At 52.6% G+C, this 27,335-nt stretch overlaps 11 protein-coding genes across 11 annotated transcripts; 6 read left to right on the top strand and 5 right to left on the bottom strand.

Moving 5' to 3' along the window:
* Positions 1-8: 8 nt before the first annotated feature.
* Positions 9-2,095, bottom strand: BDP55DRAFT_660032 (amidohydrolase). The gene is made up of 2 exons (XM_060574589.1): positions 1,921-2,095; positions 9-1,837 (listed from the first exon to the last, which is right to left on the bottom strand). The coding sequence occupies exon 2, from the start codon at positions 1,819-1,821 to the stop codon at positions 478-480; it is 1,344 nt and encodes a 447-aa protein (XP_060431123.1). The 5' UTR covers positions 1,822-1,837; positions 1,921-2,095; the 3' UTR covers positions 9-477.
* A 394-nt stretch (positions 2,096-2,489) lies between these two features.
* Positions 2,490-4,434, top strand: BDP55DRAFT_727367 (major facilitator superfamily transporter; the record flags this gene model as incomplete). Its single annotated transcript, XM_060579299.1, has 9 exons — positions 2,490-2,630; positions 2,690-2,746; positions 2,811-2,879; positions 2,945-3,015; positions 3,085-3,249; positions 3,300-3,654; positions 3,710-3,779; positions 3,834-4,003; positions 4,057-4,434. 9 exons carry the CDS (start codon positions 2,490-2,492, stop codon positions 4,432-4,434), a joined length of 1,476 nt encoding a protein of 491 aa, XP_060431122.1.
* A 341-nt stretch (positions 4,435-4,775) lies between these two features.
* BDP55DRAFT_549789 (multidrug resistance protein) lies at positions 4,776-6,670 on the bottom strand (the record flags this gene model as incomplete). The annotated part of the gene is made up of 4 exons (XM_060568959.1): positions 4,776-4,829; positions 4,885-6,012; positions 6,068-6,259; positions 6,320-6,670. 4 exons carry the CDS (start codon positions 6,668-6,670, stop codon positions 4,776-4,778), a joined length of 1,725 nt encoding a protein of 574 aa, XP_060431121.1.
* Positions 6,671-9,806: 3,136 nt separating this feature from the next.
* BDP55DRAFT_727365 (uncharacterized protein) lies at positions 9,807-10,733 on the top strand (the record flags this gene model as incomplete). The annotated part of the gene is made up of 1 exon (XM_060579298.1): positions 9,807-10,733. The coding sequence occupies one exon, from the start codon at positions 9,807-9,809 to the stop codon at positions 10,731-10,733; it is 927 nt and encodes a 308-aa protein (XP_060431120.1).
* A 325-nt stretch (positions 10,734-11,058) lies between these two features.
* BDP55DRAFT_692906 (S-adenosyl-L-methionine-dependent methyltransferase) lies at positions 11,059-12,595 on the top strand (the record flags this gene model as incomplete). Its single annotated transcript, XM_060577175.1, has 9 exons — positions 11,059-11,157; positions 11,226-11,254; positions 11,325-11,410; positions 11,481-11,503; positions 11,568-11,697; positions 11,753-11,790; positions 11,843-12,018; positions 12,075-12,491; positions 12,565-12,595. The coding sequence occupies 9 exons, from the start codon at positions 11,059-11,061 to the stop codon at positions 12,593-12,595; spliced, it is 1,029 nt and encodes a 342-aa protein (XP_060431119.1).
* Positions 12,596-13,201: 606 nt separating this feature from the next.
* Positions 13,202-14,791, top strand: BDP55DRAFT_727363 (glycosyl hydrolase family 43 protein; the record flags this gene model as incomplete). The annotated part of the gene is made up of 1 exon (XM_060579297.1): positions 13,202-14,791. The coding sequence occupies one exon, from the start codon at positions 13,202-13,204 to the stop codon at positions 14,789-14,791; it is 1,590 nt and encodes a 529-aa protein (XP_060431118.1).
* A 1,763-nt stretch (positions 14,792-16,554) lies between these two features.
* On the bottom strand, positions 16,555-18,262 carry BDP55DRAFT_660027 (amino acid permease). The gene is made up of 3 exons (XM_060574588.1): positions 17,982-18,262; positions 17,124-17,901; positions 16,555-17,065 (listed from the first exon to the last, which is right to left on the bottom strand). Exons 1-3 carry the CDS (start codon positions 18,240-18,242, stop codon positions 16,884-16,886), a joined length of 1,221 nt encoding a protein of 406 aa, XP_060431117.1. The 5' UTR covers positions 18,243-18,262; the 3' UTR covers positions 16,555-16,883.
* A 1,091-nt stretch (positions 18,263-19,353) lies between these two features.
* Positions 19,354-20,891, top strand: BDP55DRAFT_740675 (uncharacterized protein; the record flags this gene model as incomplete). The annotated part of the gene is made up of 4 exons (XM_060580425.1): positions 19,354-19,407; positions 19,475-19,542; positions 19,733-19,944; positions 20,116-20,891. The coding sequence occupies 4 exons, from the start codon at positions 19,354-19,356 to the stop codon at positions 20,571-20,573; spliced, it is 792 nt and encodes a 263-aa protein (XP_060431116.1). The 3' UTR covers positions 20,574-20,891.
* Positions 20,892-22,154: 1,263 nt separating this feature from the next.
* Positions 22,155-24,390, top strand: BDP55DRAFT_630614 (uncharacterized protein; the record flags this gene model as incomplete). The annotated part of the gene is made up of 7 exons (XM_060572176.1): positions 22,155-22,247; positions 22,398-22,811; positions 22,869-23,030; positions 23,130-23,369; positions 23,468-23,712; positions 23,758-23,861; positions 24,008-24,390. 7 exons carry the CDS (start codon positions 22,155-22,157, stop codon positions 24,388-24,390), a joined length of 1,641 nt encoding a protein of 546 aa, XP_060431115.1.
* Positions 24,391-24,889: 499 nt separating this feature from the next.
* Positions 24,890-25,414, bottom strand: BDP55DRAFT_630613 (uncharacterized protein; the record flags this gene model as incomplete). Its single annotated transcript, XM_060572175.1, has 1 exon — positions 24,890-25,414. One exon carries the CDS (start codon positions 25,412-25,414, stop codon positions 24,890-24,892), a length of 525 nt encoding a protein of 174 aa, XP_060431114.1.
* A 337-nt stretch (positions 25,415-25,751) lies between these two features.
* Positions 25,752-26,780, bottom strand: BDP55DRAFT_630612 (uncharacterized protein; the record flags this gene model as incomplete). The annotated part of the gene is made up of 1 exon (XM_060572174.1): positions 25,752-26,780. The coding sequence occupies one exon, from the start codon at positions 26,778-26,780 to the stop codon at positions 25,752-25,754; it is 1,029 nt and encodes a 342-aa protein (XP_060431113.1).
* Between the last annotated feature and the right edge of the window lie 555 nt (positions 26,781-27,335).

Below are 27,335 nucleotides of genomic sequence, written 5' to 3'. Positions count from 1 at the left end.
AAGTTGGTGTAGAAGAGAGAAAGGTATCTGGAGGAGGACGTTTCTTGGGGTATCTCCGCATTTCGGACGCTTTGCCGATAAGAACAAGCCCCACTGTGGCGGCAGGGATCACGCGTCGAGGTGAAGCTGTTCAGCGAGGTGAAAGAAAGAGAGTATTCACTTTACCTCACATTGTTCAGAACAGGTATCTTTGTCTTCAGGTCCCCTTCCAGCCCGGCGGAGAAGAATTCCGACTTCTTATCTCATTGGCTCTTATCACAAGGATGCCTATATGTCACGCGTTGGGGTATAGGAAGCGTGTACTCTACGGGGTCACTCTGACGCGTTGCTCAGTTTGGCATAGGTAATACTCATTTGGTTGCCGGTGATGATTGGCACCGGCTTTTACCTCATTAACATTTAGCTTGGTTCTTGCGGCTCTATGAGCTACTGCTGTTCTCATAAACATCCTCGAATGTTCTAAGCTTCAAACAGATCTCACAACGCCGGCTTGATTCTGACTGGCACTGCAGCATCCTCCACCAGACCGCTCCATCTGCTCTTGTATATCCTGCCTCCCTTCAACACACCAAAGACGTGGGCCTCGGGGTCATCAAATATGGACACATTCTCGACAGGGTTCGCGTCTGTGATGACGAGATCTGCCTCGAAGCCCTCTTTGATCTGACCCAGCGAGTCCTCTCTGCCGGCCATCTTTGCGGCATTGAGCGTCGCACTCTGCAGCACCGCCAGTGACGGGACAGCTCTGCTTCGCAACGAGAACTCGAACGATTGCGCTGCTCCCAGCGGCCCAAGAAGATCAGTGCCGAAGCAGATGGTCACACCGGCATCGTACGCAGTCTTGAGGGCCACCAAACCGGCGTTGAGCACCTCCTCGTTCTTCGACATGGATTCGGGCGGCAGATAACCCTTCCATTTCGGCGAAGCCATCTGAGCGTATGTGATGAGGGTGGGGGTAAGATAGACACCCTTCTCCGCCATGAGCTTCGCCGTGGGAGCATCGACAAAGTTGCCGTGCTCGATCCCCCGTACACCATTATCGATGCAGTGCCTGATGGCCTTCGTTGTGTATGCGTGGGCTGTGACGTAGGTGCCCGCGTTCGAGGCGCATTCGACCATAGCTCGGATCTCGGCGCCGGTGAATTGGAGGTGGTCGATTCTATCGGTTGGTGTTGAGACGCCGCCGGAGCCCATGATCTTGATGAAGTCTGCTCCGCCGCGGATCTCCTCTCGGACGGCAGTCATGCACTCCGGGACGCCATTGCATAGTCTGCCGAGCCCGTTTGTTGAGCCGCCGCAGCATTCGGAGTGATCGTGCACACCGCGAATGTCTCCATGGCCGCCAGCTTGCGACAGAGCATGTCCCGCGATGAAGAGCCTTGGGCCGGGGAAGACACCGTCGTTGATGGCTTCTTTTAGTGCCTGCTGCGCGCCACCGCAGTCTCGCACACTCGTGAACCCTCGGTGCAGCATCTGTACGGCGACATATGGTTGGCGAAGGAGCGAGACATCGTTGGCGTTGCCGAATGCTTTCGAGAGATCGCCGAATCCAGGGACCGCGACGAAGTGGACGTGTGAGTCGATAAGACCTGGGCAGATGAACTTGCCGGCGCAGTCAATCACCTCGAAGCCTTGTTCTACCGCAGTCTTGACAGCTGAGTCTGTCGAGTCGGTGATGGTGTCTATGTAGCCATCTTTGAGTTGAATTGCTGCATTGGGGCGCAGGCTGCCGTCTGTCACGTCGACGATGGTGGCGTTGGTGAGGATGTATCGTCGGACGGGGCTACGGAGCCAGGGCTTCAAGTCGGCTTCGGTAACCATTGTGAGAGTGGGATGACTTCTGAGGAGTTAGGTTGTCTACGCCAAGATTGGAATGGAGGTGGAGGTGAGGGGAAAGTCAAAAAGGAGCGAGGAGGTTACAAATGTTGAATGCCACTCTGCAATTCGGATGTCTGCTCCCTCTTTTCTCAAGTTGTTTATTTAGCCGATTGGCTTCATTTCATGGCACTTCGTCATACTGCCATTATCAACCACTTACATTTGACGTTGCTAGACTTATCGGTAGTGTGGCAGTCTGTCATAGGAAACCTGGTAGCACGAAGCCATGTTGCCGATATCCGCGTCGGGTATCTGTCACGAACCTCCTTTGTCGTCGGCAACATGGCTCGCCCCACCTCCGTATCACCGCTATCTTCACTAGTCACATCCAATCGAAGGGATTTCTGGAGAATGTCCTGATATGCATCTCTTAGTGCGGGGGATGGAAACATAACCCCGGGTCGACAGATGACATGCCATGCGACATGTGGAGACGACGAACTCGTGGATCTTAAAACCGGCACTTCTGCCGTTTTCCGAGAGGGTGGGATTTCGACGTGTTTTTTCGGGCAAAGGCAGTTGAGAAAGGCTGTTTTGACTTTGACTTCAGAAGATTCCCCAAACGAGCACTGGAAACGATGGCTTCGTCCGGCGACACCAAGATCGATGCGATGAACAAGCAACAGGCCGGAGACGTCCCTTCGGAAGGAATGGAGGAGAAGACTGGGCAGATTGTTGATCTTGCGGATGGTTATACCCCTGAAGAGGAAAAGGAAGTTCTCCGCAAGATCGACCTGGCCATCCTGCCAATGGTGAGCAATCAAGTTCAGTAACCATAACTGTTGGACAACTCGACTAATCTGCTCTCAAGATGTGCTTTGTCTTCTTCTTGCAATACTTGGATAAGCAAAGTCTTAGTTACGCCAGTGTAAGCTGCCCGACTCCCAGGAACACCGGTCACAGTTTCGGTTCCAAATTGCTGACCGGCACAGGTTTTCGGTCTCATCACCGACCTGAATCTTACTAGCACGCAATACTCGTGGTGTTCCTCCATCTTCTACGTCGGCAAGTACATCTGCAATAACCTCAGGGCTATCTAGTGTCTAACTATCGCGTGACAGGCCAGTTGGTATCGGAATATCCCTTCATCTACTTGATGAGCAGATTCCACCTCACCAAGTTCGTCGGAGTCACTGTGTAAGTGTATCCCTTCCTGTCATCTTTTGTTCCCTCTTAGATACAGCTGCTAATACCAGCCTTTCGCAGCGTAATATGGGGCATCATCTGTATGTGTCTTGCAGCCCCGCACAATTATGCCGGATTCGCCGCCGTTCGATTCCTCCTAGGTTTCGCCGAAGGAGCTGTGTCTCCAGCCTTTATCACGATTACAAGTATCTGGTACCGGAGCAACGAGCACGCTCTTCGAACAGCGTAAGCTTTCCCAACACCGATGTACGTAACATGTCGTTGACAATGGACAGCCTCTGGATCACCATGAACGGCCTCGCTCAAATCTGCGGTTCGCTCCTGATGTACGGCATCGCCAAGAACACCCACGCCATCGCCCCGTGGAGAGTTCTGTTCCTCGTCTGTGGCGCAATCACTTCTGCCGCGGGCGTTCTCTTTTACCTATTCATGCCCAATGGCCCCAAGGATGCGTGGTTCTTGAACGAGCGTCAGAAGCAAGTTCTGTCCATGCGCATGGCCAAGGACCGCGAAGGTGGCGACAAGACCTCCTTTTCTATGACGCAGCTCAAAGAGGCTGTCTTTGACATCAGGACCTGGTTTGTTTTCTGGTTCGGTGTTTTGGTGACCATGCAGTCTCCAGTCCTTACGGTTCGTCTCGCCCGAGTCTTGACATTGTGATATCAACTGACCGCATTGACTTTAGTTTGCTTCACTCGTCATCAACAGCATTGGCTACGACAAGTATGAGACCATGCTTTACACTGCTCCATCTGGTACGTCTTTCTTGTAGATTACCTTTAATGCTGTCTTGTCTAATACGTTTACAGGCGCGGTTCAAATTGCAATGTTGTGGATTGGTGTCTGCGGTTGCCTGCTCTTCCCCAAACAGCGGAGTTTGGTAGCTCTCGTTCTCATCCTGCCGCCCCTTATTGGCAACGTCCTCCTTATGAAGCTGTCAACCAATGCCGGATGGGGTATGATTGCTGCATCCTGGATTGTAAGTCAACCATACTTAACGCGGTCTCTTACTAGCTTACTGACCTGGCACAGGCATCATGCATCACAGCTGTTTGGTCCATCCTTCTCTCACTCACGGCCTCAAACGTTAAGGGAAACACGAAACGCGCCATCGTCAACGCAATGTTCTTCGTCGGGTACTGTGCAGGCTGCATTGGCGCACCTCAGCTCTGGACTAAGAAGCCACGATACTTCAATGGTGTTGTCACAGCAATTGTCACATGGTGCTTGCTGTTTGTCGAAATCATCGTGTACAGATACCTTTGTGCAAAGGACAACAAAAAGAGAGACGCTGCCCAATCCGATGGTCAGGAAATCCAGAGCCAGGATGAGGTCATCCTGGATGCAGGCGGTGCCCCTGAGAGCGACTTGACAGACAAACAGGACAAGCTCTTCAGATACAGTATTTAAGTGCACGATGTTGTGAGAGTAAGGCTGAGGTGCCTGAGCAATATGATCTTTGAGAATATGGCACCGGAATCATTACAGCCTTGTAGTGAAGCAGGTATTTAATCTCTATTCAATGTTTAATTTACTTTCTGAAGGTCATGACGCTCCATAAGCACCCACTTGCGGCAGGCACCTTCAGTCAGACATCTCAATAACATGAGCTTGAGGCAATGGGATTAACGAGGAAATTGGGAACTCAGCATGCATATGATAACACATGAGTCTTGAATTGATCACCCGATTCCGTTTGACTTGAATTCCTCTATTGCAGGACGTGTGACTGGTGTGATATGCGAAGTAGTCTAGATGTCCTTCCGCGCATGTCTGCTATATTCTCGACGCAACTTTGGACCGACCTATGCCCGAAATCAGCAATGTTGCAAGCCGTCTAGCAAAAGAATGGTCACTCACCTTGTACAATATGATAGGAATGGGAATAAATAGAATCGACAGGAACCCAAGGAGGGAACTCGCCCAGGGAACCCCTAATTTGGTGTACATGGCGTTCGCGAACAATGGGAACCCCGCGCCGAAGGCACTTCTAAAGAGATCGTTTCCAGCAAGCACTGAAGCTGCAACATTCGGATATGCATCAGGTAAGTAGTTGAGAACTGAGTTGAACAGCAAGAAGGACCCGATGCTAAACCAAGCGGAGCCGATGATTGGCATGATCCAGTGAACATCCGGTCTCGATGACCAACCGAACCAGAAGAGACAGATCGGGATGGCGAAACCGCCGATGAATGCAGGAGGTAGACGTTTCTCGGGCTGAATGTCCCCGTTTTGGTCGAATTGTGGTTCGAGATACTTGTGCAAGTACCAAAAGAACGGCGGAATGACGATCAAGGCACCAACCAGAATGCCCATGAATGCGACTCCTTGGAGCCCAAGGCTGAATCCGTAGATGCCGGTGAATACGATAGGGAATGACTCAAACCAGATGTAGAGCAAACCATATATAAGTGCGATGTAGAGATTGAGCAGGAACACCATGGGCTCCGTGAAGTTCAAAGTAAACGGCCGAACCAAAGAGATCATCATGACATTCCTCGGGGTCATCTCCTCTGCCATCAACTCAGACTCGCTCATGAGCTTCTGGTTCCCCGTGAGCTTCCGAAGCCGCTTTGCTCGTCGGTACAGAATGTTGTTGGCACTCGTCTCGGGGAGGCAGAAGAAGAGAAGAACGAATGCGAACCCGCTCAGCCACATCAGCTCCCAGATAGGCCAGGTCCAACCCTTTGCCATGGCTGCGAATCCTCCGATTGCGGGAGCTAAAGTTGGAGAGCAGACTGCTGCCACGCCCCAGATTCCGATGGCGTAGGCTCTCTTCTTGGGTGACCAGATATCTGCCAAGGTTGCGCCTCCTGTTGCGAGGACAGGCGATCCGACGAATCCCGTGATAAATCGGAAGGCTAGCAGCATGCCAAAGTTGACTGCCAATGCAGTGGGAATTTGTAGTAATACGAAGAGAAAGAGGGTGCTGATGTATATTGGGTTGCGACCGATCTGTGGGATCTCGGACAAGGGGCTCCAGATCATCTACGGTGTTCGTCAGCATGTGTGAATAGGGCAATTGGACAATAGGCATTCATACCGGACCCAGGCCATAACCTGCAACGAAAAGCGTGAGGCCAAGTAGAGCAGCGACCTGGCTAACGCCGAACACCTGCATCACGTCCAGCACACCAGCACTGTAGATGGCCGAGCCAACATAGACGCCAACCGTAAGCAGGCAAATCTGGAAAGTCACAAAGATCTTCTTCTTCAAAGACCAGTTTTGAGGATTCTTAAGTCATGTCAGCCTATGTTCAATTCCGCTCGCCACGCTTCGGGTGCAAGTGCTCACCTCCGGGTCGTTGGGTAAGAAAGCGACGAGATGGATATTCTTGCCCTTCTCGGGGTCTATCCTTGTGCCACTCAAATCGTTATACTCCTCGTCACCAGGCACTCTTGTTCGCGCAGAGTCGACGCTGGGCCCTCTTCTCCAGACATCGTCGTCTTCATTCTTGGTCTTATCGAAGTCATGCTCGGGTGGCTCTACTTGGCCGTAACGGGCGACGTTGGCAGTCTTATCCGCGTCGACGTAATCGCGCCATAATTCGGGGTTTCTTTCTTCGTAGTATTGGAATTGTCTGAGTTTACCTCTCGTCACAAAACGGACAACGTGTCCGAATGCTGTATCTCGCAGTAGCTCCATAATCAGTGAACCTGGTTTCTCGTGACAGAGACACGCGGTGTTGGGATTCGATGCCTTGCCATCTTTTTGAGTCCTCTCTTTCTACACATGTACCACTCGTCATTCATAGTCAGCGGTGTACTGCGGACAAGTAGGTCGCCTTAATTGTCCGTTATAGAGGTGCAGTGCACCGTGCTGGCAAGGAAGATTCGGCACATGTTGAGACGAAGTGGCGCCAATTGTCCGTGCCATTAGCAAAGGTAGACTTGAAATGATGAAAGGGTCCGAATTCTATGACGGAAAGACGTTTCGCGGATTGCCTTATTCCCTGAGGCCTTTTCAGACGGATCTGGTGTGACGTTGCTGCATCTAAGCTTGCCTGGCAAAAGTGCGGGAGACATCGATGACATCAAATACAGACGCAGTCGATCGGTCAAGACTCCCGAGCCTTCCGTTCATTTTGATGTCGCATGTTCGCTCAAGTTCGCATGGCAGACCCTGCCGTCCAAAGTCAGTATCTTGCTCACCACTAATTACGCCAGAATTATACAGCCAACGCCTTCCCGCAGGACGTCTGATCGAGTGTGCCAGTATTTTATCGCTGTCCCTCGCGCCGATATGGCCTAGCAGGCTCATGGTATCGTTATCAATTTGCAATTACCACCATCTTTTAGTCACCAGAGCGCTTCCGTCATCAAGTTGACAATCCTTTGGTTGCTGTTCAATCTGAGCACTGGCTTCCTCAGTAATAGAGACTTTGAAGATGATTTGAAGGGCTATGTCTGTCTAGCGGCAACACAGGTTCGCGCGGCTCCGTATGCCATGGCCGAAAAGCACCTGAAGGGCTTTCTCTCGAAAGCTTCTGAGGAGAGGTCAGCAGTAAACCAAAAATTGTGAAGCATATTATTCTCAAATCGATCAGTATTTTGTGTTCGGGACTCACTTGGTAAAGATCGTTGCCGTGGTTAGAGCAAGACTAAAGTGTGGCAGCACTGCGCGGATGACGACGCAAAGACACGACGCGTGAGCTCCCGGCCAACAAATTGTGGAAGTTTTTTGTCCACTAAATGTTGCCGCAACATCGGCTTTATTGCGTTTATCAGACCGCGCACATTATGTCCATCCGCTCACTCTGCTGCCTGGACTCGCAACGCAGCCTCCACGTGTTGCGTCTGGAAAATAGACTGTCAAAGGTACGCCGCCTAGGCTGTCAATTGTAATAAAAGGAGCCAAGAGGGTGCAAAATGGAACGATGGATTCAATGTGTTTCCCATTAAGATACGGCTGCGCCCCCAACCTTCGCTGCTGGGGCCTATTCGGGAAGACAAGGTGCAACAGATTGGAGAGAGTAGAGAGTCATGAGGATGATCCTCTTCCTGCTTCTACTGCCCAAACCGCGACAGAGGCTTATTAAGCATGGCAAGATATCATAGTATTTATACTTGCTTCAGGCACACACTTCCTGACTTGAATCACATTTAATCAGGTCTTCCACTAGGCGAGATTGGTCTCATTCGTTTGATGCCTTCATCCCTTGTATTCGTTATTGCTTCTAGCTCATGGGACTTTCAGCCCAGGTACAGATAACCACAGCAACATTGCCCTCTTCTCTTCTGTCCTGTATATTCATTCCAGTAGCCCCTTGGAGGCTGTACTGGTGGTTGAAGGAAGGTAGTAGAGAGAATCTAGGGTACGTCGACAGAACGGATGCGAGAGCGGGTCTGTTGGAGATTGAGGTGCGGGAACAGGGCGGGATAGTGTTTCTACCGGATGTGACGGCGAATCTCGTCACAGCGGCTCTGTCTATACTGGCAGTAAGGGCACACAAGAGTGCTGCCGTAGTTTTTCTCGCTCTGTGGCTTCTTCGGGCGTGAGGCCTTGGCTTTAGCAGGAAGGGATCAAGCCGGACGGAGCTTGGCCGTCTTACCTGCAGGCTTTTGAGTGGCGTTGGGCAACTGAATTTAGAAATGTTAGTTGGCATTCAGTCAGGCCGAGATACGTTCACAGGGGAAAGCAGACCTTTGTTGTTTAGTGCTTTGGTCCAGTGTAGAAATGGATGGCTGTGCAAAGAAGGATTTGTCTAACGCAGTGTTTTCTTCCTGTTTCACTTCCTTCTTTGAACTGAATAGAAAGAATAAGAACAAGACTGCAGCCATGGAAAGCAGGAGATGTGGAGCGTTGGATTGAAAGTGAGTATTCTGCTCTCACAATGGAATATATGACCCTCACTTGACCGCCCAAATTACTTGCTCAAAGGATCTGCTCTGCTGTTTTTCTAATCTTTTGTACTTCACCTCTTGCTTTGGTCTCTCAGCTCGATTTTTCTATTGCGGGAAAGTTGGATCGCTGTTCAGATCTTTATTACCTCCATTGCGGCCTCAATGACCCAGAGGAATTCCGACTCACCTTTGCCTTAGGCTTTCCACCTTCATCTATCAACAGCCGTCTTTCCTTTGTCACCTATTTCACAGGATCGCCAAAGCCTTACCTTCCGAACTTCGCTTCCTGGGTACATCGATCCGAGCCTCGTCTTCGGTCCCATACCCTGACTTCATTCCCAAATCATAAGATCTGATTGTAAGTTCTAAGGTCTTTATAACCTGCCTATCTCCCTATCGACGTCCACTGATTCCTCGTAGCATACAAGAGAACGAGAGAAGAGGAAAGAGTCCGAGACGCCATAATGTCGGATCTTAATACCGCGAAATCTCCGTCTTACTTAAAGCCTTTCTCATTCTTGGAAGAAAGGTTACCCCCTCTGCTTCCTTGTCAGCCGCCTAAATGGCTCGCCAGTGGCAAGACATAAGAAGTCTCGGTCTTAACACTGTCTTGCTCGCTGTCACATGGGATGCATTTGAGCCGAGAGAAGGCCAGTCCAACAGAGCCTTGGTTGCAAACCTGATTGCTCAAGCTCGCGGGGTAGGTATTCAAGTCATCATCTCGTGGTTTGGCTCCTGAAGGGTGGCATTGGAAATGGTAAGTTTTTTCGTATTCCCCTATCATTTCATTTCGATCCAATCGTTTTTCTTCCCAGAGCGTTCAATTAGTACTCACATCATTCCTGCCTCTTCACTCTCACCCTACTAATTGATTTGTGGTAGATGTGTCAAGCTACACGCCCCAGTGGATTAAGATGGACCCTGTGCGCTTTCCCAAAATGAGGGTCTACGAATGTCGAGAGGCTGATAAGGATGACGAGGGTGACGAGGATGATGAGATTTCCAAGTACCACATCGACGCATGGTTGACAATGCCCACGCCTACTGTCTTGCTCTTTGGACCACGGCTCGTCATAGCAGAGAAAACGGCCTTTGCAGAGTTCGTACAGCAAGTCAAAGCCGCCGATCCTGACTACGACACCATCCTCATGTTGCAAACTGGCAGCGAAATTGGCAATTTAGATTGGTCCAGCGACGTCTGTGACGCAGCCTTGGCTACGTTGGACTACTTGGACTTCCTCGTCCAGTCTGGCTCAGTGCTTTGTGCTGCCGAGATTCACGCCTGGGAGGACTTCGCCAGTACTTCCCTAGGCAAGGTCGAGCTTTTCACCACATATCATGTTGCCAACCACATCTACGCCCTGGCCAAAATTGCCAAAGAGGCTTACCCTGTCCCGATCATTGTCAATGCTGCTCTCGAACGAGCTGAAGGAAGGAAGCACAGCGGCCCTCTTCTCGAGACCTTACACCTCTGGAAGCTCTTTGCGCCACGTATCGATCTTTATGCACCACGAATGCTTCACAACAATTACAACGAGACTTGTGAGACCTGGGGCTCGGGTAGCGACCAACCTCTCCTTATCCAGGCCCACAGTCAATTGGAGACCGAAAGTCGCCTGATTTGGTCTGTGCTTGTCTCTTACGCCGCCATTGGGGTCATTTTCTTCAAGATTGAGGATATGAGCAAGAGGCATGAATCTATCATTCAGCAATCCGCCCTATTCCGCCAAGCCGTCCCCTTTCTCCTAGATACCCAGGACCGAGGCAACCCGCACATTGGGGTCATTAGTGCTCCCAATGATTCACTTGAGTGGCCTGCGGATCTAGGACCGGCCCATTTTAGATCTGGAGAGTTTGAAAGGTGAGCTACTTTATTCCGATGCATGTTCTTCAACAAAGCAGAATAACTCAAATTCACCATGTTGGTTCACAAGATCAAAAAGGCGGTATCCCAGTCGATTTTTAAATCTCAATTGGTGAGATGTGCGGTCTTCCTGTATGTGCCGCATGCGCGCTGCAGAACATCCAAATATTTACTGCAAGTAAGCGCCGCCAAGCTACTTGGCTGCCGACATACGATAGTTCTACAAAACCCCGCGTCCTTAGATGGCACTATTTGAAGACGAGTCTTACCTCTTCTCTCTCGTTTCTGAAGTTGACAATAACATCATAGCATCCACGGACATCATTATGCCCGAACCAGTCCGGACCGAAGAGGCTCAGGCCATTCAGCCAACCGCTGATACCCCGTCGGCATCAGCCCCCATCGAGGTTGACAGTGCAGCCAGCGTAAGTGAATATTCTTCTTCTGAATCTCTATAACAATGTCCTGTGACTGATGCCTTTTCCTCACATAGAACGATACCTCGACTATGGATGATCGCATGTGAGTCCCGCTCCCAGCCTGGGACCTTTAATTTCAAGTACAGTCCGGGGCTGATGGGGCCTTATACCAGGTCTTCATACACTGCTTCTCTGTCATCCTCAGTAGTGGACTATCCGACAGAATACGGCCGGACATATCACGCGTTTCGAGCTGGTTGTAAGTAGCGTTGCATAAAGCAAACTCAAGTCATCATTAGAGTGAGAGACATATCTAACAACACGCATAGCTTACAACTTTCCCAACGATGAAGTAGGCTTTTACTCTAGGATTCCATCCTTGATGTTAACTCGCTCATGACATTCTTTCTGTCTAGAGAGAATCGGATAGGCTTGATTTGACACACACTGTGATGGTGAAGACCATCGGCAATAACCTCTTCCTAGCACCCGTTGACGAAGCTAAGACGCATTGTATACTGGATATAGGCACTGGAACCGGTATCTGTATGACTCCACATGACCATGATCTTCATAAACGGAACTGACGACGATGATACAGGGGCGATTGAGATGGGGGACCTTTTCCCCAGCGCTGAGGTTCTCCTCTCATACACTTGCCCTCTCTCTTCTCACACTTACAGGACCGCAGATAACCGGGATTGACTTGAGTCCCATCCAGCCATCATGGGTGCCTCCAAATGTCAAGTTCGAGGTCGACGACGTCGAAAGCCGTTGGGTAGGGAACAAGAAGTACAACTTCATTTTCAGTCGCTATATGGCTGGCTCCATCGCGGACTGGCAACTGAACATGACCCGAATCTTTGAGTAAGAGACCGTGGACTTACCTGCGCTCGGATGATGAATAGTAATAACGAACCTAGGAACCTGACTCCTGGCGGATGGGCGGAATTCCAAGACTGGAGCTTGATGCTCGACTCAGATGATGGGTCTCTGTACGGGACTCAGACACACCGATGGGCCACGCTGTTCATGGAAGCTTGCGCGAATCTCGGCCGAGATGGAGCACCGGGACCGCAGTTAGACACCTGGGTGAAAGACCACGGATTTCAAGATGTTGAGCATCGGCACTACAAGATTCCCATTGGGCCTTGGGCAAAGGATCCATCGCTGAAAGATATCGGGATGTGTAATCTTATCCAGATGCTGGAGGGACTCGACGCATTCACTCCGAAGCTATTCTGCACCACGCTGGATTGGACCAGAGAAGAGGCACTTGTGTTGTTGTCAGAGGTCCGTCAGGAAATGAAGGCTTGCAAGTCTCACGTTTACTTGCATTTGTGAGTTTGACCAATCCTTCTCTTCGCTCTCTCACCTGAAACAAGCACAGCCAGTTACTAACAAATATCGCAGCCACGTTGTCTATGGGCAGAAACCCGAGTAAGGGCGTCGTAACGGGCAACACAGGAGGTCTTTGGGATGTCACTGGCCGGTTGGTCATAGAGTGTGATGGTTCTTTAGGTTCGTCTTTGATCAAAAGAATAAAACTCTGGTCAGCTGGCAAAAGCATGGTTGCGAAAGACAAGGAATGGGGGTTGCAAAACGAGGCGAAGTGGTCGCTCAAGCCAGGACGTCACCCTGCTTTGCCTTACACCATCCTTGTGACGAGATTATTGGCTTGGAAATCGGTTAAGATCTCTATGTTTTCCCAAAAGAGTCAGTCTTTCCCGTCAATCTCTGGAGATCGGGAAAACGAGATGGCCAAATTGGGATGGTTCCTCCTCTTGGCATTTCTCACCCCGCAAAGTGACAGCGTCGTATTCGACGATTTGAGGAAACGGACGTTAATCCGCCGAGAAGTTCCTGCAGTTGGCTGACACCCTCCTACCGCGCCAATGATTCCGGAGTAGTAAAAAGAGGTTGGAGAGATCAAAGGTTTGGGGAAAAGTTCAGTATTAGTAGCCCGAACGTTCCGGCGATGATCGAGTGAATTCCCAAAATCTGAACTTGAGTCTTAATTCCCCTGGCTATCTCTGGCAGTGCCTCCACGATGGTGTCAACCCGTCTCCTCCTGCTTTCAGCAGCCCTTCTCCTCTTCACTTCCGCCGCAAGCACCAAGAAATGCCGCGACGAAACCTTTCAAAACCCAGTCCTCTACGAAGACTACCCAGATAACGACATCTCCGTCGGCCCAGACGGTGCCTTCTACTTCTCCGCCTCAAACTTCCACTACAGCCCTGGCGCCCCGATCCTTCGCTCCCTCGACCTCGTCAACTGGGAGCCCGTCGGGCACTCCATCCCCCGTCTCAACTTCGGCGACGCCTACGACCTCCCGCCCGGAGGACCCCGCGCCTACCGCGGGGGCACCTGGGCCTCGACGCTGCGGTACCGCGAGAGTAATGGGCTCTGGTACTGGATCGGGTGTACGAATTTCTGGATCACTTGGGTCTTCACCGCCTCGTCCGTCGAGGGACCGTGGTATAACCGCGCCAACTTTGGGGGTGGGAATTGCATGTACGACAACGGGTTGCTAATTGACGACGATGATACAATGTACGTCGTCTACGGCAACGGCCAGGTCAGCGTGTCGCAGCTCGCTGCCGACGGGCTTAGTGTCGTGAAGACCCAGCAGGTTCTCCAAGCATCTGATGTCAACACCGAGACGGTGGAGGGTAACAGGATGTACAAGATCAACGGGACGTATTATATCCTCAACGACCAGCCCGGATCCACGACCTATATTTGGAAGTCGAACAGTCCGTGGGGTCCATACGAAGCTAAGATTCTCGGGCAGAACATTGCGCCGCCGCTTGAAGGGGGGAACTCGCCTCATCAGGGAAGTCTTATAAAGACTGCGCAGGGGGACTGGTATTTTATGTCCTTCACCTGGGCTTACCCCGCGGGCCGCATGCCCGTGTTGGCGCCCATTGTCTGGGGCGCGGATGGCTTCCCTGAGATCGTCAAAGGAAGCAACGGTGGATGGGGCTCTTCATACCCCTTGCCACTGCCATCGCAACCTTTCTATAACTGGACGCGAACATATACTTTTGAGAGCGAACTCGGTCCAACTTGGGAATGGAATCACAACCCTGATATCGCGAGCTTCGAGGTCAACAACGGCGTTACCCTCCACACCGCGAGCGTCACTGAAGACATATACTCTGCGAGAAACACCCTCACTCACCGAATCCAAGGAGAGTTTCCCAAGGGAACAGTCGAAATCGACTTCAGCAACATGGCGGATGGCGACAAATTCGGGCTCGCAACTTTCCGAGACCAGACTGCTTACATCGGCATCCACCGCAACGGCAGCGAGTATACCCTCAAAGCGATCCAAGGTATCATCATCGACGAATGGTCTGGCGATCCGGTTGACCCAGGTAGGGAAGTAGCTTCAGCGCCTGTGCCGAGCGGTGCTACCAAGGTGTGGTTCCGTGCTGAACTGGATGCGCGGCCGACGGGCACTAGGGATGCCGACTTTTTCTACAGTTTTGATGGCATCGAATTTACTAAGCTCGGTGATACCTATGAGTTGTACTCTGGATGGGCGTTCTTCATTGCGTACCGTTTTGGTATTTTCAACTTTGCCACAACGCAGTTAGGAGGGTCGGTCAAGGTGAACTCGTTCGCTGCGGCTTGATTTAATGTTCTATAAGTGCTCTTATGACAGTGACCTTGATCTGGGTAAAAATTTATGCCAGTACATAGGCCGTTGCAGAAGAATAGTTCTTGGGTACTTGGGCCTCAACATTGAACGCTGTTATATCCGTCAAGATTCCAAGTGATGTATATCAGCAAGGCCGCTGACGAATATCGGAACCCCTAGTATGGTAACTTCAAATCAAAGCCAAGCGGACTAAGACGACCAAGAAAAGAAGCCTCTTTTGTTTGTCCGCCAAACCAACGGCTCATCCAGATGTAGCCTCCGACGCACCAATGACCATCACACCGAACCCCGGAACCTTCGGCAACCTCACCGACTCAGGTGTGCGCAACGTCCTGCCATCCAGAGAAAAGCGGAGACAACATGATCAACTCTATGACGTCCCGAAACGGAAACCTTCTAGAAAACCTGAACACAAAACGTCATCGCATCCCCCATTCCCCCATCCCCCCTGTTCCGCCGACTCCCACGGCCCTGATTCGCCAGACGATGGAAAAGCTTCGAGATTGCCACACTAGATCGACCCGTTGAAGAATATTCAGGTCATGTTGCCGGCATTGTGTACTTCGTACCCAGTACGTATGTCCAGGGACAAGCCCCGAGACCCTGGATCTACACAGCCGTGACAGTAAAGAAAATTGCAAGCAAAAAACAAGGCTGTAGACCAAGAGATGGCCGTTTTACGTGTGAGTGGACTTTCATGCCGTAAGAATGAACAAGCTCTTCACCATCCCACTCCCCTCCCTCGAGTCGACGGTCCGCGTACGTAGGTGTGACCAAGTCACCGAGTGTCCCGAGCTCCTCACAGCAGAATCAGGCTGAGCCAACAACAACCACCAACGAAGAAAAATCAAACACGGCAAACCCACCGGACAAGTTCCGCTGACCGCGTTCTCCACCCCGTTTTGAAGGAGCGGTCGGCGTTTGATGGGTAACTATGGGGCGGGGCCGGGTTATCCAAAGGGACGTTCGTTCGTTGAGTTCCAACATCACCGCCGTTGGTCCTGCTCCTCCCTTACCTAAGGACTGTGATGTATCTGAGGGACCGCGCGAGTCCACACCGCAGGCACTGTTTCACCAACTCTGCCTTAACCCAATGCCGATACCCTCCCTCCATATCAAAATTTCCCGGAACTCCTCCCACCCTCATCTTTATTATATCCAAATTTGGCATGACAAAGGGAGGATCATCTCTCTCATCCCCATCACTTGCCCAATATCCTGGTGCCTGCAAGCTTGTTACCCCCATGGGGGCGGGTGTGCAAGGCATGCGCCGCGGCCGGAATGGAGGTTCTTGGCAATTGACAAGTTCAACGTTTCTCTAACGGGGACCCAGAAAAAAGACTCCATTGAAAAGAGAAAAAATACTGCAGTGAAAATCTCCTCCCGAAAAGGGGGGAAAGAAGAGGGAACGTGGATTATAAGCGTAGTCCTTGTCCGCTTTGTACAGTCTAGGACAGTGTTGATTGTTTTCCTGGAGATGGGGTTCACAAAGGCTTTGATGATCAGACGAAAGCTGAGGAATTGACTTTGCGAGCGGAATTACCTCGGTGATGTGGTGTTTCAGCAATTCTGCGCTTGGACGGCCGGCTCCGGATTATGTCACGGATATCAAGCTGGCAAAGTGCGAATGGCTTCAAAATCCATGTCGGTATCTGAGCATCAGAAGTAGCCTTGCCCATTGGACGTTTGCCTCCCCAATCGTAGCGCATATCACGATAGCAGTGAGAAACGAGGAATTGTAACTGAAAAATTGAATTTAAGCACTGGGGGGTATCATTCCTATGTACATGACCGCCTTAGACTCTCTCTTTTTTTGTTGGTATCCTTGCCTGATGCGCCGTAATTCGTAGGCGCCTCTTGACAAAATGTTGCCAATGGGTTGCTTCCAGTTCACTGTTTCCAAGTGTGACAGAAGACCCATGTGGATGCACACCGATGCCAAGTATATGTTGTCGATACTTGTTTTTAATCGCATTTTCGACCGAGGGAGCTGAACAGCTCAAAAACATTTCGGCCTTTGATCATCGCAGCCGCAAGCTCCCTCGAGCTCAGTTGTATGTAGAGCTTAGAAGGCAGGCTCCTCGTTGGTAGGGGGACCAGCGTAGTTCTTCTTGCCCCAGGCAAAGTACCAACCACCAGAGATGAGGCAGGCGGCGACGAAGACGGCAGGAGCGTAGTTGATGGTCGTGGGGGTGACGGGAACGAAGGTGGGCATGCAGAACAAGGGCATGGCAAGAGCAGACCAGGCTATCGAGAAGTTAGTCTTGTACTGAATAATGAGATCTGTTTTGTAATGTGCACTTACCGAGAGAGATGACGTTGGCGGCAACACCAAACTTGCCGAGGTTGAAGGGGCTACCGACCAGGTGGGTTCGACCGTTGAAGAGACTGATGCCAATGGGAATGGCGTACGAGGCAGTCAAGCAAATGACACCGACGCCGGAGAAGGCGTTGAAGGCAGCGCTGGAACCAAAGTAAATGATACCGAGGATGATCTGAACAACCATGCTGAGCATCATGGCGTTCAAGGGGACGTCCAGCTTGGGGTTAACCTCCTTCCACCAGCGGGAACCAGGGATGGCACCGTCACGGGCGAAAGCCCAGGTGCAACGAGAGGCGGCGGTGGTGCAACCAATACCGCAAATGACGGCCAGAACCATGAGGGGGAAGAGAAGCCCAAAGGCGCCGCCGGACGATCCCATGGCGTCTTTAACAATGGCGGGGACGGGCTGACCGGAAGCCAAGTTGATCAAGTAGGTGATGTCGGGAAGCACGAAAACGAGGGGGATGAGGAACAGAAGACCGGCCAGGGTGTTGAGGCAAACGGTGAGAACGAGAGCCTTGGGGACCTGGGTGGCAGGCTTCTTGACCTCCTCGCACATGGAGATAACCATGCCAGTGGATGAAGTGGCGTATCCGGCGTGAACAAGACCGACACAGAAAGACCATCCATCGGGCCATCCAGAGTTGGCCTCGAAGTGGGTGAAGACGTATTTGGCATCGTGACGGCCGTTCTTGGCAACGACGAGAACGGCGATGATGAGGGCGAAGACACCAGCGAATGTCCAGAAAATGGCGGCGGACTAAGTCACGAAAAGTTTAGTACACTTTCATTTCACAACCATATACAACACGGAGCATACGGGAACAGGATCATTCTTACATCAATGATGGGCAGATACTTGTTGCCGAGCGAGGACACAAGATTGCAGATAAAGGTCAAACCCAAGAAGATGAGGAACACCTGATACGGCTCGCCGGCAAGGACGCCGACACCAGGTTCCGACTCGAAAACGTTGACGCATGCGACGATGAACAGGGCAGTTCCAAAGTTCACGGCCAGAGTGATGGTGATGTTTCCCACGACGTACAACCAGCCGCAAATCCAGCTGGCCACGCGGCGATACTTGGGAGAGGACAGCATGAAAGCCTGGTAGTAGACACCTATCGAGAGAGAAGTCGTCAGCATCAAGTCCGGATTTGGCGAATTTCGGAGCCGGTCGGCCGTCGCAACGGCGAACATGACGGAAAAGAAATGAGTTGGCAAGTACCTCCGGCAGTAGGGTAGACACTGGTGATTTCACCGAGCGAGGCAGCGACACAGATAATGATCAAAGACACGGCGAGCCATCCCCAGATAATGTTCACCGGGCCACCGCCAGCCAAGGGGTAGATCATGGTAGTGGCAAGACCGTATGGGATAGCAGCGAGGACGAAGGACATGAAGGCGACCTGCAGCGTTGAGCGATTACGCTCGAGCTCGGGCTTGTAGCCCAGAGACTCGAGCATGTTGTCGGCACCGCCATCGTCGGAACGGGAGGGTCGGGTGGTGTAGCCATCTTTGATATCTCCCTTGGCGAAGCCGAGATCGTGCTCGCGAGCACCGGGGTCTTGCGAGAGCACATGCGCCATGATGAGTGCCCTTGATGTTTGTTTGACTGTACTATCTGTCGAGTAGCAAGCCAAAAAGGGGGCTCAGAGGCGATGAGAGAGGGAGAACCGGAAAAGAGAAAAGGTTAAAAAGGTGAGACGACTCTTCCAATTGACATGAGGGACAGTGAAGGCCTTATGTGTTTTGGAAAGCCAAGAGGAAAGGAAGTTTATTTTGGGGGAGGATCGGCCGTGTGTAACTGGAACTGAAGTATTCCAGAGCCGAGGAGATGGGAAGACGAAGAGTTTAAAAGGAAGGAGGAAAGAAAAAGAGGCAAAAATCGGCAAGGGTCGAAAAAATAGACAAACGAGACAAACCAGACAGACAGGCTGCCGGAGACAGATTGACTGACAGCCGGCAGGGAAGGTCTCGATTGAGTTGAGGCAGTCCTCAGTCCTCCTCTTCCTCCTCACACCTCTCCTCCTCAATGTAGGTACAACCTCCAGTCAGTGCCGTCCCGTACTGGGCTATCAGTCGGTTCCTCTCACTCACTCCCAGGTGTCGCGTTCGCCGGGATGGAAGAATGACGTCCATCTCATTGGACGTGGACGTGGGCTGCGGGACCAAACCCCCAAAGAGTTGTAGTGTATCTTCGACACCCCCCATGCCCATGCCCATGTCCTTTGCCCCCCTCTCTCTCTCAGCCCCTTGTCCGTCCGTATGTAGTCGCATGTCTCGTCCTATCAGCGCCAGTCCCTGTACCTATCTGTCCATACTCCGTCCAGGATACAGGCGCCGTGTGCACTGCTGGGCGTGGGCGGGCTCGCACAATGTCGATGAAGGGTTCCTTAGCGTAGGTTCCCTCAACTTGCGTCTGTTTATCTCTCGCGGCCTCTTGGTCTGACTCGGGGTCCCCGGTGGATTCGACCGGTGCCACAGTAATCTTGTTGCCCACACACTCTGACCTCCCAAGACTTGCCGAGCAGTCAGCGCGGGTAGCATGGGCGCTCTCTCTCGCTTACCGACGACGTCCTGCGGCACAGTGAAGGGCAACGCAACGCCTGTGTGCAAGGCAAGGCCGAGAAAAGAGCTGAGGTGCCTGGCATGTGGCCAGCGGTAGCCGTATCGAAACATTCAAGCAAACCCATCGCTCGCAACAGCCGTATCTGGTGTGGTGCCAAGACCCAGGCCGAAAGAACTGAGCCTGTAAGAGCGCGTGTAGAGCCAGACGGTGTCGGCTCTGGGCCTGGTTGCGGTAATTTGTCCCGCGCTATCGACCGCAGGTCTACTACGTAAAGCATATTGAGCCCATCGTTGGAACAACCGACCCAAGGTAAATGGGATTTATCGGCGGTACTTTGGGCTCTACTAGCCCGTCAGCCTGTCTTGCATTTGCATTTGCATTTCATCTGCCTTGTATCCGTAGTCATCAGCCGATTGGGTTGTGGCCCTCTGGACATTGGTCCGCGCGCCTTAGGACTTTGCTCGGCGCCTGTGTGTCGCACGACTTGGATCAGGCCTGAGAGAGCGTGGCGGCGGGATGGCGAGACACTGCAAACATGGAAATCCTTTTTCCGCACTACAATGCCGCGGTTCGACAAGTGGTCAAGGTTTGGCTGCCCGCTAGCTGGCGCTAGGAACCCATGGAGGCATTATTCTTCGTGTGTTCTTCGCACCTTCTTGCGCATGTGTGCTGTCCCGCACCTGTGGGTTGGGGGCGATGTACGAATAACCAAAACCAAGCTACTTGTTGGCAATGGGTACTTTGAGAATTGGAAATCGTCTAGGTCCTCGTCGGCGCTCACTTCCATGTTTCTCCTCAGAGTCTCTCCTCTTTTCCCCTCTCCCGTCGGCGCCGAAAGGGAGGACCCCGAGGAGCCGTGAAGCCGCAAGGCGTCGGATGAGGCTCCAACGCTCCACGTTATGGCACTTTGTGGTTGCAGCTTGCGCTCCACGTCTCTCCTAATCCTCGTCCTGTCGATGGGGAAACAATCAGGGACCGAGTGCCTAGAGGCGGCAGCGAAAAAAAATCATCAACCTCTGAGACAGCAAAGAAATGATCCATTTCTCCATCAGTCCTCATCCTCGACCTGCTCAATGCACATAATGCGTAATGACGTAGTGATGTGGTCCAAGTTGCCCGACTAGCGCCGCATGCTCTCCACGCAAATGCAGACCGTTGGTTCGCCCGGTGCGAGTCGTGGAGTCTTTCAATCTTCCGTCTTGCCGTCTTGATCCCGACGGCGGTGGAGGACGTCACGGTTGGCGGTCGCAAAGCGAGCGAGTGAGCGTTTGAAAATTGAGCCAAGTGGGAGCCAAGTGGACGCGTTTGGATGGAGAGAGAATGGAGAGAAATGGAGGAAAATGGAGGAGACTGGAGCAGATGGGGGGAGAGACAAGGGCTCCCCCCGTCCTGCACAGGGAATCCCAAGGCTGTTTCTGCGCGCCAACACAGGGTCGGGGGCACACCTTGAACAATTCCCTGATACAACCAAGCCCGCTAGGATCGTGAGGCCTGCAAGCTCCCGTGGGAAGTGGCTCTGAAGAGGCTCTGAAGTGGCTCTGAAGAGGCCCTGAATAGGTGCTGATGTCACAGAGGGGACTCCAGTGATGCTCCGCCCACCTGCCGCACCAAGTTAGAGCCAAGCCCAGTCGTACGTAAGAGTATCGCTGCGCCGGCTTAACGCGGGTGAGATACTTGTCGGTGACACTCGTCGGTGGCTGTCTGCCTGCCATTCATGTTCGTCGTCGGGATGCGAGGAAAGCGGTCGTTTCCTTGATGGGAAAGACAGACGAGTCGTCAAGCCTAAAAGTTCTCCCTCAGCTCCTCTAAGATGCAACAGTTGAGCCGGCTCAGCGCCAAACCCGGCTATTTGGTGGAGGGAAAGCAGGCCAGTCCGGGGGGGGATGACACCCGATCGCAGCACACGCGACAAGGACGTCGGCGTTTGTCCCGCCATGCTGGGTCGTCCACTTGCGCTGAAGCCTGAAGGCTCGTTGATGGCGCAATTGGTACCCTTAGACCCTGGAGACCCTGTCCATTGCCAGGCTGAACAGGAGGGGCACCCTCACGATACGTATATACGTATCGAATCCGGGGAAAGGCTGAAATGGCATGATGGAACAAATCGATAGCCTTGCATTATGATCAGCTCAATGGCATTCCAGCGAGGTCCGGCAAGTGCGGGAAAACCGCGCGACGCCTTGTATTTGATGGAAGCGGGAGTGGCGTCGCGATGACAGTCGCTGATGAAGTGGGGATGGCGAGAGCGAGATTCTAACACACCGAGTGCAGACCGACAGATTGCTTGGCGGAGTCCTAAAAGAGAGTGTATGATTCGGACGGAGTAAACGCTTCGAGTGCCTTTCCGGAGAGCCCGACATAACCACCACCAAGGGTCATTTGGACGAAGCGACGTTGAATTTGAGACCTCGTATGCAGAGTAAGGATACCAGCGTCCAGATATGTGTACCTGGTCAGTGGCTTTGGTAAGGCTGGCCGAACGCCCGCAAACACGCGCGCAGGGTCTCGAGAACGGTTCCTCATCCTTCGCTCCCGTACGTCAAAACATTTAGGTGCCGCTGAGCCGCAGCTGGAAACAAATTAGCGAGGACATCACATGGCGGTGACCAACAGCATCCAAGAACCCTTCTCTGCCCTGGAGAGAGATCTGCGTCTAGATTCTCCGTTGCAGTGCAGTGCAGCAGATGGCCATGCGAGAGGGCAAGGCAAGGTACATGGGGGACTCGGGAGTCCAGGACGGAGGGGTGTCTAATAGGGAACCCCGCTGTCGCTCCTCGAGTAAGGAAGGTTGTTTAGAGGCGCCAAGACTGCGACAGCTGTCGTTGAGGGCGGAATGCGACGTGGAGTTGAAGACCAAGAGAAAGATGTTCGTCGGCGTCTTTCAACATGAAGATGAAAGTGGAGTGAGGCAACCTCCGTACGGATGGATACCTCAAGGAACATCCACCGCGGGCCTGAGAAACGCGGCAAGATGTCGTCGGACCGGAATCACGTGCTTATGTGCAGACGAAATGGGAATGGAAGGTGCATCTCAAGAAAGTGAGGTGGACATCGCACTTTCCGTTCCTTCAATCTTCAATATCCAAGAGCAACGGAAGGTGCGCAGGTTCCGCCGTCGTGCCTGCCTCGCATCGTGACTTCCTTGAGGCTGACAGTCACCAGACCCACCGGTGCCTTCCTCCACCGACGCCTTGGATCCTCTCCAGCCTTGCGTCAACCTCATGTCGCTGATGCCTCCATCTTCGCCTGGACAATCGCCATTTTCTCATCCTCCATTCATGAAGATCCTTGCCCCTTACTGTTCTGCATATGTCCATGTCAGCTCGAAGGCGAATTGCGAGCTACAGCTGCACCAATCCTTGAACCCTTGCCGTCGACCAGGAACAAGTCCCCCTTGATACATATCTATTGTGTAGGCTCTCCTCCTCTGTACCAGCTACACCAGCCGTGCCAATAATTGCACCCAGATTCTAGAGATATGGGAAACGCTGACAGTCAGGGAAGGCTCCCACAACACTGTGGACGAAGCAACCAACGTGTCGTATCGGAACAGATCCTTGATACATCATGCTGGACTACACAAGGGCATCGATACACCCCGGATTGCTGATAGGGAAAGAAGCATCAGTTCCGGCTCTACCGACTCTGTTAGCGAGGTACTTGCAAGAACAATAGGCGGCCGATAAGTAGGCCGCCCTGGCAGGAGTGACGGCGACGTTGGGCCCTGAACACATCGCCAACTACCGACTTCTAGCCCTCGGGAGTATCGATCCTACGCAGATTACGCGACGTCTTCCCAAATCCAGCAAAGTCATCCGGCATAGCTTGGACGAGACCAATGGCTATCCTGACATTTACAAACACGGGACCTCCACGCCGGGAACCCGATTTGATAACGCCACAAGTGTCTCCTGACTTACTCCGTAGATGCCAACTTGCCGCAGACCGCGCCAGCACTCCCTCGAAAGATAGGACTGTCGCCGCAAAACACCCGTCTCGGTAATAAAGCATATGGCGTGGCATACTCCGTATCATTCAGACCAGGGACTCGGGGAAAGCCATCCTGCTCTTCCGCGCAGTCTACGATTATCCGAACGGATACGTTACGGGGACTCTGCTGACCGTGGCCATCAATAAGCCCACTCGGTGTGAGCGCGGAAAGGGGCCTCCTCCATTACTGCGTGGGGGACCGACCGAACCCCAGACTGCTGAGGTTGCTTATCTCGAGGCTCAAGGATGGAAATGTGGACGCCGAGTAATCCCCTTGAACCCCTTGTCGCTCCTGGTTGCCTAGCCGCCATTCGAAATCAGCAATCGCCTATCGCCCAAGATAAGACGCTGTTAGCTTTACGAAACAAGTCTACTGCCCCGGGCCAGATGTTCGGAAACAACCCAGAGATACGGCATCACTTGGAGGACGACAGTCGCAACCCGTACTCTTATCTGGGCGGCATGGCGCATCCGTCGAGCCCATTGATCGGAGGTGAACCTATATTGACCGCTCACGTGGTCGGTGCCTGCGAAAAGCATCCGACATCCGATTCCTGCGCCGATCACGATGAGGATGCAAGCAGCAAGCGGCACAGCTGTAGTCTTACGAGACAACATACGCACCGATGCGCCGCAATGCCAACTGTTGACTACAGCATCCAGGATGGGATGCGGTCTGGTCGATGATTACGAAAGAGAATTGGAGACTCGGACGTGCAGGAACTTGGGAAGAGGATACGATGCATGGCATTGCGGAGCAGAGCAAGTCCGCGCGAGAAGAAAGCGTTGTTGTCCAAGAGGCTCGAATCCACAAAGTTGCGTGTTTACTGTTTGCAACGGTCGGCAACGATTAGCCAAGAACAGGACCACAAACAACCAACAACTCGCCAGTCTCAACAACTGCTATGCCATTCCGACATGTCGCTTCGACTTTAGGTCTTCAGTCCCAATACGGAGTATTCAGTGCAAAATTGCCGCGTTTCACCTCGGTACACTGCACCTCTGAACAGTGGACTACAATCTGGTGACTAGGCGCTAGGCAGCGCTGCGTACGAATTACCTGAGGGCGCTCATGCCTGCAGCATCCATCGCCCCTGTATTTTGGGTCGCTTGGGTCCCCCGTTGCCCCCGAAGCTAAGGCTGCAGCAGCGTAATCTTCATGAAATGATGGCGCGTTCCAACAATTTCAGCGAGCGTAGCATCTGCGTGGAGACAGCAGCTGGGAAGACCGGTCGGAGGACGTCCGGAATGGGGCAAACATCAGTTCCAGGCCCGGGCCCACAATCGGGAATGAATCGGGCGAGAAAGTAGCCTGTGCACGAGGATTCGCCGTCCCTGGTTGGTCCACGGCACGTCGTCGGTGACGGCCCCACCGGTGCAGAGTTCTCGCAGGTCCCTCGTATTCGAATGCCCCGCTCTGAGCCGTTTCTGCCCCGTTTACTGGTCCGTTCCGCTGCACTAACAATTTCTGCAGACGGAACTCAATTCTTCGATGTAGGTACGTACCCAAAGCAGATGCATCGGCGGGAATCACCGAATTCGTCAAATTCGCACCAAAAATCATTGGAAAATGGATATCGATATCTCCACGACATGCAAAAAGATGCGTTTGAAAGGGACGAGACTCGAACTCGCGCGGGTTGCCCCACCAGGAAACAGATGTTAAGCTGACCTTAACCTGGCGCCATAACCAACTCGGCCACCCTTCCATTGCTCAGAGCAACTCAGGAAGATGTCAGGCGCCCTCGGGTTGGGTCTCATATTCCAAGCTTGAGGGTCCGCCCTGAGCTACGGATACATGGACAACCTCAACTGGGTTATCGCGACTTTGTCCCGGCGACTAGACCATATCAAGACTATCTGACCCTGGATTTCGCTACGCTACCTTATCGCCCAGCAAGTCGTGAGTCCACGATATCTGCCCCGTCATCACCGTATTTGTTTTCTTCTCGGTTTGGTGCATACTCGGGTAGTGCAAACCCTTCTACCTCAGCCAAGACATCGTGCCCTACCGTGAATCGCGTTCGCGCCGTCGTGTGCTTCGAGCCCTATTCCGTGGCCACCAATTGCCATATCGTCGTCCTTCCGTTGGCAAGTTGTGTCACCATAATCTTTCCACTCATCACCATGCCACCCATCACCACCAAGGGTGTCTTGCCGCGTTTCGCTATGCCCTGAGTCGATTGATCGAAGCACATGCCGTTGTTCGTGTCGCGGATTCGCAGCTTTCCCCCGTCCGACTGCACCGTCGCAACGAAGGCGCAATTTCCAGGAACGCATCCATACACACATGCGTCCATCTCGAGCTCCGACCTGTTATCGCTACTCGGCCACCATGTTGTCAGCCTCCACCTTCGCGCAACTTCGTTCACCTCACGAGAGACCATCATAACACGCCTGTTGTCCGTGACGAGCTGCACCCGTTCCCACCCATCGTCGTCTATCGCCGGCTGAACCTTGGATTCGCCGATATACGACCACGTTGCGACATCCCAGCTAGCCAGCCTTCCCGACTGATCTACTGTTGCGATTCGACTCGAATCCGACGAAAATGCGAACCTGGAAACCGACCGCCCGCTGGTGGCTTTTTTGCTTTTGCTGATTGTCTGGACATGTGTGTTGATGATCGTCTCCCAAATATCGACGCATCCGGCCGATATCCAGGCGAGCAATCGACCGTCAGGCGAGAACTGTGGTGAGTGGAGGTCCAATCCCGTCGTGAACATTGCCTCGACGACTTGGTCTGCCCAGTTGAATGTCCATACCTCGCATTTGGGCCCCAATCTAAAAGACAGCGCGACGATGTTGCTGCTTGCTGGCGAGATAGCAATGCCCGTAATGAAGTCGAGGACGATTGCAATCTCGATGCGCTGAGGAGGCAAGTTGCGCTTGACGTTCCAGATGAGTACATCGCGGTCACCGTGGACTGTTGCGAGAATATCTTCTAATACGCTCAGAAGCCTGATATGCGGCGCAATGCCCTGTCCTGAGGGCACTGTTTGTGAGAATCGGTATTGCGCGTATATCGGCTCGTCCAGGCTGTCCTCGCGTCTCGTCATGACAGTGTCGTGAGGCATGGCCCTCTATCAGGACTGGGAGTCTGGTGCGATTGGGAGCTTTCACCCATCCAGTGAGACTGTGAGAGTCCTCACTAAGATATCCACCAACGGCCCAGTCTATTTTGAGCGTTTGGCGGCGCTAGTAGCTGCAGCTTGTCAGACCGCCACGAGGTTTGGATCCGGGGCTGCCTGCATGCTCTCGGATACGCACGACCATCCTTGGTGGCACCTTGGTCCGAACCCTTCAAAATGATAGTTGCTATGATCTAAGGCATGGAGGTGCTGCTCAGTGTGGTCGCCGACCTTGACATCCTTCGGAGTTCGCCGAATGGTGACCAAGTCTAGAGTATACTTGACCTCAACTGCCACTTTCACCGCGTGATGTCTCATGCGTGCTTACTCCCGTGGCTGTGTTCGGATCAACTAGGTATTATCTCGTCCGTTCATGTTCGCCGTGCGGGTAACAGGCCTCATACTCGGCTCGTCGTGATCACACGAATCGATGGGTCTCCGCTGGCTGGTAGAGGTCGCTGACTCAAAAGCTCATCAAACCCCAAGGCTCGTGCATCTTTA

This window comes from Colletotrichum godetiae (genome assembly GCF_030913485.1).
Source record: "Colletotrichum godetiae strain CBS 193.32 chromosome Unknown BDP55scaffold_15, whole genome shotgun sequence".
NCBI classification, from domain to species: Eukaryota; Fungi; Ascomycota; class Sordariomycetes; order Glomerellales; family Glomerellaceae; genus Colletotrichum; species Colletotrichum godetiae.
Note: the sequence above shows the minus strand (reverse complement) of the source record. Positions and strands in the feature narration are given on the sequence as shown.